This window comes from Oncorhynchus tshawytscha, linkage group LG17 (assembly GCF_018296145.1).
Source record: "Oncorhynchus tshawytscha isolate Ot180627B linkage group LG17, Otsh_v2.0, whole genome shotgun sequence".
Taxonomy (NCBI): Eukaryota; Metazoa; Chordata; class Actinopteri; order Salmoniformes; family Salmonidae; genus Oncorhynchus; species Oncorhynchus tshawytscha.
The window spans coordinates 16,914,375-16,926,621 of NC_056445.1; the positions used below are offsets into that span (position 1 = coordinate 16,914,375).

The window sequence follows — 12,247 nt, forward strand, 5'->3', positions numbered from 1 at the left end:
CAGGACACAGTCACTACACCATAACATTACAGCAACACATTCCCAACACTCACACAACGTTACAGGACACCGTCACTACACCATAACTACTGTATATCGTTATAGAAACTTTACAGTCATACATTTCTACTTTTGGGAACATTCTGTCGTTCCGGTATAATTCACTATGTTTTCTCTCTCTCTAGACACGGCACAGAGAATGTGCCAGTCTGCTACTTCACACAGAGAGAGCGACATGAGCTGACTTTTTTTTATGCATCCCAAAATACATTTGTCAAGCATAGCTGATATTCATTATCATTCTAATGATGTGCAAATCTTGAGAGAGAGAGAGAGAGAGAGAGAGAGAGAGAGAGAGAGAGAGAGAATGAAGAAGGAGAGAGGGCGTGAGGGAGGGAGGAGAGAGAGTAAGGGAGGGAGGAGAGAGAGAGAGAGAGAAAAGACAGATGGCAGAATGTATACACAATACTACTGTCTCTCTGTCACATTAGTATAAACGGACCAACTATGTCACAAAAATTAATCTCAGAAATAATGAGGGAATTTACTAGAAATGAGCCTTTTGTCGAACATAGTAACACTCACATACTGATGCACTCAGGCATATACAGGCGTGCACACACACACACACACAACCTCTTAAATTTACACACACTATCTATTCACACAAACACTCTGAAACTCTGGGCAGGCGTCTTGTTGTGTGTTTTCTCCACTCCAAGAGATAACTGACAAGCCACGAGGGCTGCTTTTCCCCTTAATGGAAGGTGACAAATTCATTTCTGTGTACTAATGCCTGTAAGTGGAACAGCCCTGCTTTCTCCTGCTTTTCAATGCACAACCACAGGAACCTGTCTGCGTGGGGGGGGCAGTTTTTGTGGGTAAAGTGTATGGGTGGGTATGCGTGTGTATTTTTCCCTCCCTTATTTTCTTGTGTAGGCCTATATACCAGGGCTTTAAGTCCTGGTTGACCTTAGGGAAGACATTATTATTACCCATGGTGCTCGGTATTAAAGAGGTGTTGATCGCGCCGTTCTGTCTCTTTGTGTCTTATCCATCCCTTTGGTTGCCCCATATGGATGTCCTTGGCTTTGGAGTCGGGAGACGAGAGGAAGAGAGGTTTATCGCTCCCTTGAGTCCTTCATCCATCCTTCCTCCATCCTTCCTTCATCCATCCCTCCTTTCATTGTAGATTGTCTCTCTGACCCCTCCCCCCTGTCCTTCTCGGATCGTCTGAACCACACAGCCGTTTGTTTACTAACCCATGAGGACGTTGTCAGGGCGACAAAAGAGCTGTTATCTGTTCCGACGTAAGACTTGAGACTCCACAATGGATGAAAACATCCCATAATGGGTTCCCTTGTCCGCTGCTGTGTGCGTGGGGAAGATAAGAGGAATTCTTCATACCTCGGCCTGATTGCAGAATCTGGCATCGAATGCAAGTTTTATTGCCTTCTCCTGTCTTACAGTCAAACTGCTGAGTCAAGCTTTTTTCTTTCTTCGGGAAAAAAAGGAAATAATGTATTATTGTTGTATTTTTCTTGCTAGGAAACAGAGGGGAAAGACTGAGAGGAAGGAAGACTAGAGACAGGGGGAGAGGAGGAGGAGAGGAAGGAAGACCAGAGACAGGGGGAGAGGAGGAGGAGAGGAAGGAAGACCAGAGACAGGGGGAGAGAGGAGGAGAGGAAGGAAGACCAGAGAGAGGGGACCAGAGAGGAGGAGGATGAGAGGAAGGAAGACCAGAGACAGGGGGAGAGGAGGATGAGAGGAAGGAAGACCAGAGACCAGGGGGAGAGGAGGAGGAGAGGAAGGAAGACCAGAGACAGGGGGAGAGGAGGAGGAGAGGAAGGAAGACCAGAGACCAGGGGAGAGGAGGATGAGAGGAAGGAAGACCAGAGACAGGGGGAGAGGAGGAGGAGAGGAAGGAGAGAGACCAGAGACAGGGAGAGAGGAGGAGGGAAGAAGACCAGAGACAGGGAGAGAGGAGGAAGAGGAAGGAAGACCAGAGACAGGGGGAGGAGGACCAGAGACCAGGGGGAGAGGAAGGAGGAGACCAGAGACCAGGGGGAGAGGAGGATGAGAGGAAGGAAGACCAGAGACAGGGGGAGAGGAGGATGAGAGGAAGGAAGACCAGAGACAGGGGAGGGAGGAGGAGAGGAAGGAAGACCAGAGACAGGGGGAGAGGAAGGAAGGAAGGAAGACAGAGACAGGGGGAGAGGAGGAGACCAGAGACAGGGGAGAGGAGGAGGAGGAAGGAAGACCAGAGACAGGGAGAGAGGAGGAGAGGGAAGGAAGACCAGAGACAGGGGGAGAGAGAGGATGAGAGACAGGGGGAAGGGAAGACCAGAGACAGGGGGAGGAGGAGAGGAAGGAGACCAGAGACAGGGGGAGAGAGGAGGAGAGGAAGGAAGACCAGAGACAGGGGAGAGGAGGATGAGAGGAAGGAAGAGAAGACCAGAGACAGGGGAGAGAGGAGGAGAGGAGGAAGACCAGAGACAGGGGGAAGGAAGACCAGAGACAGGGGGAGAGGAGGATGAGAGGAAGGAAGACCAGAGACAGGGGGAGAGGAGGATGAGAGGAAGGAAGACCAGAGACAGGGGGAGAGAGGATGAGAGGAAGGAAGACCAGAGACAGGGGGAGAGGAGGAGAGAAGAAGACCAGAGACAGGGGGAGAGGGAGAGGAAGGAAGACCAGAGACAGGGGAGAGGAAGGAAGAAGACCAGAGACAGGGGGAGAGGAGGAGGAGAGGAAGGAAGACCAGAGACAGGGGGAGAGGAGGATGAGAGGAAGGAAGACCAGAGACAGGGGGAGAGGAGGAAGACCAGAGAGAGGAAGGAAGACCAGAGACAGGGAGAGAGGAGGAGAGGAAGGAAGACCAGAGACAGGGGAGAGGAGAGAGGAGGAAGACCAGAGACAGGGGGAGGAGGAGGAGAGACAGGGAAGGAGGAGACCAGAGACAGGGGGAGAGGAGGAGGAGAGACCAGAGACAGGGGGAGAGGAGGATGAGAGGAAGGAAGACCAGAGACCAGGGGGAGAGGAGGATGAGAGGAAGGAAGACCAGAGACAGGGGAGAGAGAGAGGAAGAGAGACAGGGGGAGAGGAAGGAAGACCAGAGACAGGGGGAGAGGAGGAGGAGAGGAAGGAAGACCAGAGACAGGGGAGAGGAGGAGGAGGAAGGAAGACCAGAGACAGGGAGAGAGGAGGATGAGAGGAAGGAAGACCAGAGACAGGGGGAGAGGAGGAGAGAGGAAGGAAGACCAGAGACAGGGGGAGAGGGGAGAGAGGAAGGAAGACCAGAGACAGGGGAGAGGAGGAAGACCAGAGACAGGGGAGAGGAAGAAGACCAGAGACAGGGGGAGAGAGGAGGAGAGGAAGGAAGACCAGAGACAGGGGAGAGGAGGAGGAGAGAGGGAAGGAAGACCAGAGACCAGGGGGAGAGGAGGATGAGAGGAAGGAAGACCAGAGACAGGGGGAGAGGAGGAGGAGAGGAAGGAAGACCAGAGACAGGGGAGAGGAGGAGGAGGAAGGAAGACCAGAGACAGGGGGAGAGGAGGATGAGAGGAAGGAAGACCAGAGAGAGGGGGAGAGAGGAGGAGGAGAGGAAGGAAGACCAGAGACAGGGGGAGAGGAGGAGGAGAGGAAGGAAGACCAGAGACAGGGGGAGAGGAGGATGAGAGGAAGGAAGACCAGAGACCAGGGGGAGAGGAGGAGGAGAGGAAGGAAGACCAGAGACAGGGGGAGAGGAGGATGAGAGGAAGGAAGACCAGAGACAGGGGGAGAGGAGGAGGAGAGGAAGGAAGACCAGAGACCAGGGGGAGAGGAGGAGGAGAGGAAGGAAGAGACCAGGGGAGAGGAGGAGGAGAGGAAGACCAGAGACAGGGGGAGAGGAGGAGGAGAGGGAAGACCAAGACCAGAGACAGGGGAGAGAGGAGGAGACAGAGAGGAAGGAAGACCAGAGACAGGAGAGAGAGGAGGAGAGGAAGGAAGACCAGAGAGGGGAGAGGAGGAGAGAGGAGGAAGACCAGAGACAGAGGAGAGGGGATGAGAGGAGACCAGAGAGAGGAAGGAAGACCAGAGACAGGGAGAGGAGGAGGAGAGGAAGGAAGACCAGAGACAGGGGGAGGAGAGGAGGATGAGAGGAAGGAAGACCAGAGACCAGGGGGGGAGAGGAGGATGAGAGGAAGGAAGACCAGAGACAGGGGGAGAGGAGGAGGAGAGGAAGGAAGACCAGAGACAGGGGGAGAGGAGGATGAGAGGAAGGAAGACCAGAGACAGGGGGAGAGGAGGAGGAGAGGAAGGAAGACCAGAGACAGGGGGAGAGGAGGATGAGAGGAAGGAAGACCAGAGACAGGGGGAAGACCAGGACAGGGGAGGAGATGAAGGAAGGAAGACCAGGACAGGGGAGAGGAGGATGAGAGGAAGGAAGACCAGAGACAGGGGGAGAGGAGGAGACCAGAGGAGAGGAAGGAAGACCAGAGACAGGGGAGAGGAGGGAGGAGACCAGAGAGGATGGAAGACCAGAGACAAGGGAGAGGAGGAGGGGGAGAGGAAGGAAGACCAGAGACAGGGGGAGAGGAGGATGAGAGGAAGGAAGACCAGAGACAGGGAGAGAGGAGGAGAGGAAGGAAGACCAGAGACAGGGGGAGAGGAGGATGAGAGGATTTCTTGAATGGATGAACACGGGCAGAATGCTTAAGGGGATGTGAGGGGAGAAAGGGGGGGAAGAGGAGGAGTGCGGATGTCTACTCTTGTTCTCTACTCAGTCTGAGCGAGGCCTGAAGAGATACAGGTAGAGAGGGAGAAATAAGAAAAGATGTGTACCCTTGTTCTCTACTCAGTCCGAGCGAGGCCTGAAGAGATACAGGTAGAGAGGGAGAAATAAGAAAAGATGTGTACCCTTGTTCTCTACTCAGTCCGAGCGAGGCCTGAAGAGATACAGGTAGAGAGGGAGAAATAAGAAAAGATGTGTACCCTTGTTCTCTACTCAGTCCGAGCGAGGCCTGAAGAGATACAGGTAGAGAGGGAGAAATAAGAAAAGATGTGTACCCTTGTTCTCTACTCAGTCTGAGCGAGGCCTGAAGAGATACAGGTAGAGAGGAGAAATAAGAAAAGAAGTGTACCCTTGTTCTCTACTCAGTCCGAGCGAGGCCTGAAGAGATACAGGTAGAGAGGGAGAAATAAGAAAAGAAGTGCCTGCAGATTTTGGTAATCCCTCTTTTATGAATAGGAAGCCAAGCTCAGCTAACAGTGACTCACAGACATAACAGAACCCCCCTTCTACTCCTCTGCCACTCTCCCTCACACATTCAAAGTCAAACGGTATTGGCACAACTGTTAAAGGTACAATGACGTTGAAAAAGAACTTACTGCTAAGAGTTTTTGGTTGCTAATCTCTCTCTCTTGGCTCATTCAGTGTGTGTAGTGGTCATAGCTTGGCCCAGGCTTGATCTTAGTCAAGGACTGGCTCTGGTTTGGCATGGTTAGTATAAGGGTCCCTGCCCTCCCTGAGTCTGGCTAGGAGAGTACACTGCCTGCCATACGTTACCATGACAACGCTCTTACATCAGATAGTGCCCCCCCATGCAGCCAATGGGTATTGACCTTTCACTGTCAGACTGAGTTAGAAAGAGGAAGAGGGAAAGAGAGGGGGAGATAGCGAGTGAGTGGGAGAGAGATAGAGAGAGAGAGACAAACAACATCCATAAGTAGGTCATTTCATTCAACTGTAAACACCATCGGAAGACAAAGACCGTGACGGGTACTGTGTATTTGTGCAGTGGCCTGAAGTTACTATGATGTCACACTACGGTGTGTGTGTGTGTGTGTGTGTGTGTGTGTGTGTGTGTGTGTGTGTGTGTGTGTGTGTGTGTGTGTGTGTGTGTGTGTGTGTGTGTGTGTGTGTGTGTGTGTGTGTGTGTGTGTGTGTGTGTGTGTGTGTGTGCGAAAATGTGTGTGTGTGAAAAGCAAAAATGTGATATATGATTTGGGTTAGTTCGTGTGTTAGGGCGGCGTGCAATCCTGCTAAAATCCACAGCAAATGAGAATTGATCCAGGATTGTAATTTGTCATTTCCTCAGGTCTGTATGTGTGCTGGCCTCTCACCCATCTCTCAGACGTGACCAGATGTTCACGGCCCCTCCAGGACTGATCCTAGAGCAGCAGAGGAGATTTACACAAGGAGATTGGCACTCACACCAGGAAATATCCAGATTTAAAGTTTAGGATGGCATCAGGGTCAGTGATGGGATATGGGTAGAATACATTTAGAATGTAGAACTGAGTAAGAAGTAGGGTAGTGAATATGACCCTCAGATTTGCAATGAAAAACCAACAGACGGACTAAATTCAGCAATTAGGGCTAGGAGTTTGAAGCTGAGCTGTGTACTGCATCTTAACTGTGAATATATGTGTTTTTTCAAGTTGTTGTTTTGGTCCCTTGCAGGTGTTGTAGAGAGCATATATTATTTTGCACATTATTGCAAACATTGTCATGAATCTCCCAGACAATCCATAACTTGAACAACCCTCCTCTATCCTCATTGCACGCACACATGCGCACACACACATTGAGACGCTAATGAAGCTGTAGGCTTCTCTTTTTTTGTTCCTGGCTCAGTGAAACATGCATAAATCATAATAAACAGAAGGATGAATTTTTTATCAGCTGCTTCCTGAGTCTTCTGTCTCCGTCTCCTGTGAGTAGGACAGGCTCTGATGTGACAGATACCGGATTTGGTGTGTGTATGTGGGATTTGATGTGTGTGTGTGGGATTTGGTGTGTGTGTGGGGGGGATTTGGTGTGTGTGTGTGGGGGGAGGGAGGGGGCGCGATTTGGTGTGTGTGTGTGTGTGACAGGTAGTGGAGCCTAGCTGTAGCTGCTGGCAGGGCCCCTTTAGGGAGGGCCACTAGCTGAGACAAGTCTGTTTTTCGCTGGGAAACAACATGAAATGTCTCCATATCCAGTAGGCCAGCTCCATTCACTGGGGACTGGGCTGGACTGGACTGACCTAGGCTAGCCGATGCTCGGCTGGGCTGAACTAGGTTAAAACTGGGCTGTGCTGGGCTAGAATAAACTGAGTTGGACTAGATCAGAGTTGGACCGGGCTGCACTGGGCTGGGTCAGGCTGGTCTGCTCAGGGCGCTAGTATTAGAGTAAAATAGGCCCACAACACAACAACATGAGCTGTCAGGGGAGATTACTTCAGCCAGGAGGGTCTCCACCGTTCCACCAGAGAGAGAGAGAGAGAGAGAGGAGGGGGGAGGGGTAGAGAGAGAGAGGAGGAGGGAGGGGTAGAGAGAGAGGGAGGGAGGGGTGGAGAGAGAGGGAGAGAGAGGAGGAGGGAGGGGAGGAGGGAGGGGTAGAGAGAGAGAGAGGGGAGGGGGGGGGTGGAGAGAGAGGGAGAGAGGAGGAGGGAGGGGTGAGAGAGAGAGAAGAGGGAGGGGTAGAGAGAGAGAGAGAGAGAGGAGGGAGGGGTGGAGAGAGAGGGAGAGAGAGGGGAGGGGGGGTAGAGAGAGAGAGAGAGGAGGGAGGGGTGTAGAGAGAGGGAGAGGGGAGGGAGGGGTAGAGAGAGAGGGAGAGGAGAGAGGAGGAGGGAGGGGTGGAGAGAGAGAGAGAGAGAGGAGGGAGGGGTAGAGAGAGAGAGAAGAGGAGGGGTAGAGAGAGAGAGAGAGAGAGAGGGGGGGGGGTGGAGAGAGAGGGAGAGAGAGGAGGAGGGAGGTAGAGAGAGAGAGAGAGGAGGAGGGAGGTAGAGAGAGGGAGAGAGAGGAGGGAGGGGTAGAGAGAGAGGGAGAGAGAGAGAGGAGGAGGGAGGGTAGAGAGAGAGAGAGCGGGAAGCAGAGGGGAGGAGACGAGAGAACGTGTGTTTCTGTAGTGCGAATAGGAACGAGAGAGCGCGAGGACAAGAGCGTGCGAGACAGAGAGCAGAAAGCCGCCGCTTGTTGTGAAAATAGAAGAAGAGGGTGAACAAAAAAGGGATCGGAGGAGAAAAACAGCTGTTGGGAGCAGAGCAGAGATGTTGGAGCTCTCATCCGAGCTGGGCTTTGTGCAGAGTGTGTGTGTCGACAGCATATGCTGCCCCCCCTCTGCACCCCACCCCACCGGCGGATCCATGAGGGCCGACGATCTGCTGCTGAGGTACGCACACACACATATATATACACACACACACACACATATATGTGAACCATATCGGAACCATACCCAGACACTCTTATGTGGTCTCCTGTTTTAGTGTGTGTTTTGTGTTCTGGTTCAGTCTGTGTTTCTGTCATATCTCACTGCAATGTCTGTCAGTGTCTGCTGCTCTCTCTCTGCCTCTCGCTCTCTTTCTCGCTTGTTGTTCTGTTTAGGTTTCCCTCCTTTCTGTCCTGCGACTGTTCATTTGTTCAAGTGTAAAATCCAATGCTTGTACCTCCCTTGCTCTCTTTTCCTCTCCAACCCATCCTCCTTTTTCATGCCTCCTCTCTCTGTATGTGAGTAATGGAGGGGTAGTGGAGGGTTAGAGGAGGGGTAATAGGGGCGGTGTGAGGGGCTTTATCCCTCTCTAGGGGAGGAGGCTGGCCAGGGGACGGGGCAGTCGATCGGGAGTGTGTGTTTATACTACTCACTGTTATCCAGAGAGGAGAGAGGGAAGGGAGAGAGGAGAGGAGGGCGGGGCAGGGAGCAGGAGAATAGAGAGAAAGAGGGTAGACTAGACTCCATATTTGGATTTTGGGTGCAAAATGTGTCTTTCGTTCATTTAGAAAAAACAGACAAAACCTTTTCATGTTTGATCAACAGAATCACCAACCTCTCCTTCTCTGTATCTCTCCTTTTCTGTCTCTCTTGTCCCCCTCTCCCTCGTTTCCGGACAATTTTTGGGGTTGTTGAAAGAGGTCTGCTTTGTTTATTTGGTTGTCAGTCACCCGGATAGAGAGAGCGAGGGGAAAAGAGGAGGGAGGTGAGGGAGAGGGGGGACAATGGAGCGGGCACAGAAACATCCAGCTCCAACGAGACAGACACAGACAAACAATAAGTCTGCCAGCCAGCCACTTCAGTCTGCCGTTCTCTATCTCTCTCTCTCCTCCGCATGTAATCTCTCTCTCTATCTCTCTCTATCTCTCCTCCACGTTTAATCTCTATCTCTCTCTCTCCTCCATATTTAATCTCTCTCTCTCCTCATTTAATCTCTCTCTCTCTCCTCCATATTTAATCTCTCTCTCTCTCCTCCGCATGTAATCTCTCTCTCTCCTCCGCATGTAATCTCTCTCTCTCCTCCACATTTTATCATTACTCCCTGATTTATAGAGATGTATTTTTGCAATATAAACCACATGTACCTTTTGAGAGTAAATAACTATTTAAAACATGGCTTAGCCTCATACTGATGAACACAGCCCAGACGTTATAAAACAATAATAAATCACACATCACCCTTGTGTATTAATGCTTTATTATGGGACAATAAAAACCAAGACAGGGATGGATGGGCCTCCTCTGTAAGCCCAGTCAGCATTAAACCAAGCTCTCCCTTCTAAGTGTGCTTCTCTAAGTGTTCTTCTCTAAGTGTGCTTCTCTAATTGCGCCTCCCTAATGGCCTATGGGAAGAAGTCTCCTTTTAGGGCCCATTCTGTTGGTTTAGAGAGCACAGTTATGGCACCTCTCTCTCTCATTATCCAGCAAACAGAGAAGGTGGAGGCAATGGGCTTTAAAATAGTCCCCGGGCCCTCATGAATCTGCCCAACCACCCGCTACAGCAAAGTGAAAGGAGCACGTCAGAATCACTACGCCCTATGTAATCGCCGGCCCACCTTTTTCAATAAGGAGAGTCCGGCTGGGTCAGTTAAAACAGGGTGGTTATGGATGTATGGGTACGTGTGTGTGTGTGTGTGTGTGTGCTTTCACCTACACCTGGGTCGGTCCCCTAGCACAGTCCTGCTTTGTATACAGCCCCTCTCTCTTCTCTGGATCAATAGTCCTTAGTTCATCAGTAGTCATTAGTTCCCTCAGTCTAATACGATTATGCTTAATAAGAGATTCCCCATCTGGAAGTAACACCCAGTATCAACACACACACACACACACACACACACCAGCGAGAGGGTGAGAGTGCATGTGTGAGAGAAAGGGAGTGACTGAGCTGTGGCTGTGAGCTTGTAGGTATGTGAATGTGTGTGTGTGTGTGTGTGTGTCTGCTAGTGTGTTTGCATCAGAGTGCTTGTGTATACTTGCATCTGTGCTTATGTGTGTGTGTGCGTGCGTGGATGCACACCTATGTGTGTGTCTGTGTGTGTCTGTGTGCGTGTGTATTTGTGCGTGTGCGTGTGTGCGTGCTCGCGTGTGTGTGCGCTGGGTGGTAGTTATCAGAATGACACCACCCTGCTCTCTCTCTGCTCAGCCCCAGAGGATCAGTGGAGCTGCACCAGTTTCAAATGAAAATAAATGAGAGGCAGTGACCGCTACTGCCTGGGTCCCACTTTAATGAGGAAAATAACAGAGGGGGGCAAGAGGGTGGGGGGGGGGGGAGAGGCCAGCACAGATTGGATGGAGACGGAGGGAAGGAGAGAGGGAGGGAAGGAGAGAGGGATGTGTGCAGGGAGAAGGTGGTTAGGTGGTTAGGGGAGACGGAGGGAAGGAGAGAGGGAGGGAAGGAGAGAGGGATGTGTAATGAATGGAGGCCCACAGCCAGCCGGCTTTATTTTAACTCCTCTCTGTCACCGTGGCGATGGCCAATTACAGCCGGAGCGCACTCTGTTGCACTGCAGCTGGACTGGACAGTGTTTTGGCCAGCCTCTATCCCCCTACACCCGTACAGGACACTGCACTATTGTACAGACAGTGTTTTGGCCAGCCTCTATCCCCCTACACCCGTACAGGACACTGCACTATTGTACAGACAGTGTTTTGGCCAGCCTCTATCCCCCTACACCCGTACAGGACACTGCACTATTGTACAGACAGTGTTTTGGCACTATCCCCCTACACCCGTACAGGACACTGCACTATTGTACAGACAGTGTTTTGGCCAGCCTCTATCCCCCCTACACCCGTACAGGACACTGCACTATTGTACAGTGTTTTGGCCAGCCTCTATCCCCCTACACCCGTACAGGACACTGCACTATTGTACAGACAGTGTTTTGGCCAGCCTCTATCCCCCTACACCCGTACAGACACTGCACTGTACAGACAGTGTTTTGGCCAGCCTCTATCCCCCTACACCCGTACAGGACACTGCACTATTGTACAGACAGTGTTTTGGCCAGCCTCTATCCCCTCTATCCCCCTACACCCGTACAGGACACTGCACTATTGTACAGACAGTGTTTTGGCCAGCCTCTATCCCCCTACACCCGTACACCACTATTGTACAGACAGTACAGGACACTGCACTATTGTACAGACAGTGTTTTGGCCAGCCTCTATCCCCCTACACCCGTACAGGACACTGCACTATTGTACAGACAGTGTTTTGGCCAGCCTCTATCCCCCTACACAGCACTATTGTACAGACAGTGTTTTGGCCAGCCTCTATCCCCCTACACCCGTACAGGACACTGCACTATTGTACAGACAGTGTTTTGGCCAGCCTCTATCCCCCTACACCCGTACAGGACACTGCACTATTGTACAGACAGTGTTTTGGCCAGCCTCTATCCCCCTACACCCGTACAGGACACTGCACTATTGTACAGACAGTGTTTTGGCCAGCCTCTATCCCCTACACCCGTACACTGCACTATTGTACAGACAGTGTTTTGGCCACACCCCCTGCACTATTGTACAGACAGTGTTTTGGCCAGCCTCTATCCCCCTACACCCGTACAGGACACTGCACTATTGTACAGACAGTGTTTTGGCCAGCCTCTATCCCCCTACACCCGTACAGGACACTGCACTATTGTACAGACAGTGTTTTGGCCAGCCTCTATCCCCCTACACCCGTACAGGACACTGCACTATTGTACAGACAGTGTTTTGGCCAGCCTCTATCCCCCTACACCCGTACACACTGCACTATTGTACAGACAGTGTTTTGGCCAGCATCCCCCTACACCCGCACACTGCACTATTGTACAGACAGTGTTTTGGCCAGCCTCTCCCCCCTATCCCCCAGCCTCTACACCCGTACAGGACACTGCACTATTGTACAGACAGTGTTTTGGCCAGCCTCTATCCCCCTACACCCGTACAGGACACTGCACTATTGTACAGACAGTGTTTTGGCCAGCCTCTATCCCCCTACACCCGTACAGGACACTGCACTAT

General features: G+C 51.7%; 1 protein-coding gene across 17 annotated transcripts in view; it reads left to right on the top strand.

Moving 5' to 3' along the window:
* LOC112235803 (CUGBP Elav-like family member 2) overlaps positions 1 to 12,247 on the top strand; it is a 225,892-nt gene that overhangs the window by 72,926 nt on the left and 140,719 nt on the right. For 6 of the 17 annotated variants that reach the window (XM_042300285.1, XM_042300286.1, XM_042300287.1 and 3 more), the window contains exon 1: positions 7,823 to 8,134. The exons of 1 other annotated variant lie outside the window; for it this stretch is intronic. In XM_042300285.1, coding sequence (XP_042156219.1) covers positions 8,013 to 8,134 — 122 coding nt within the window. In that variant the 5' untranslated portion in view covers positions 7,823 to 8,012. Of the gene's footprint in view, positions 1 to 7,817; positions 8,135 to 12,247 lie in introns of those variants that run through there. 10 more of the 17 variants (XM_042300277.1, XM_042300278.1, XM_042300280.1 and 7 more) reach the window with 5 other exon arrangements.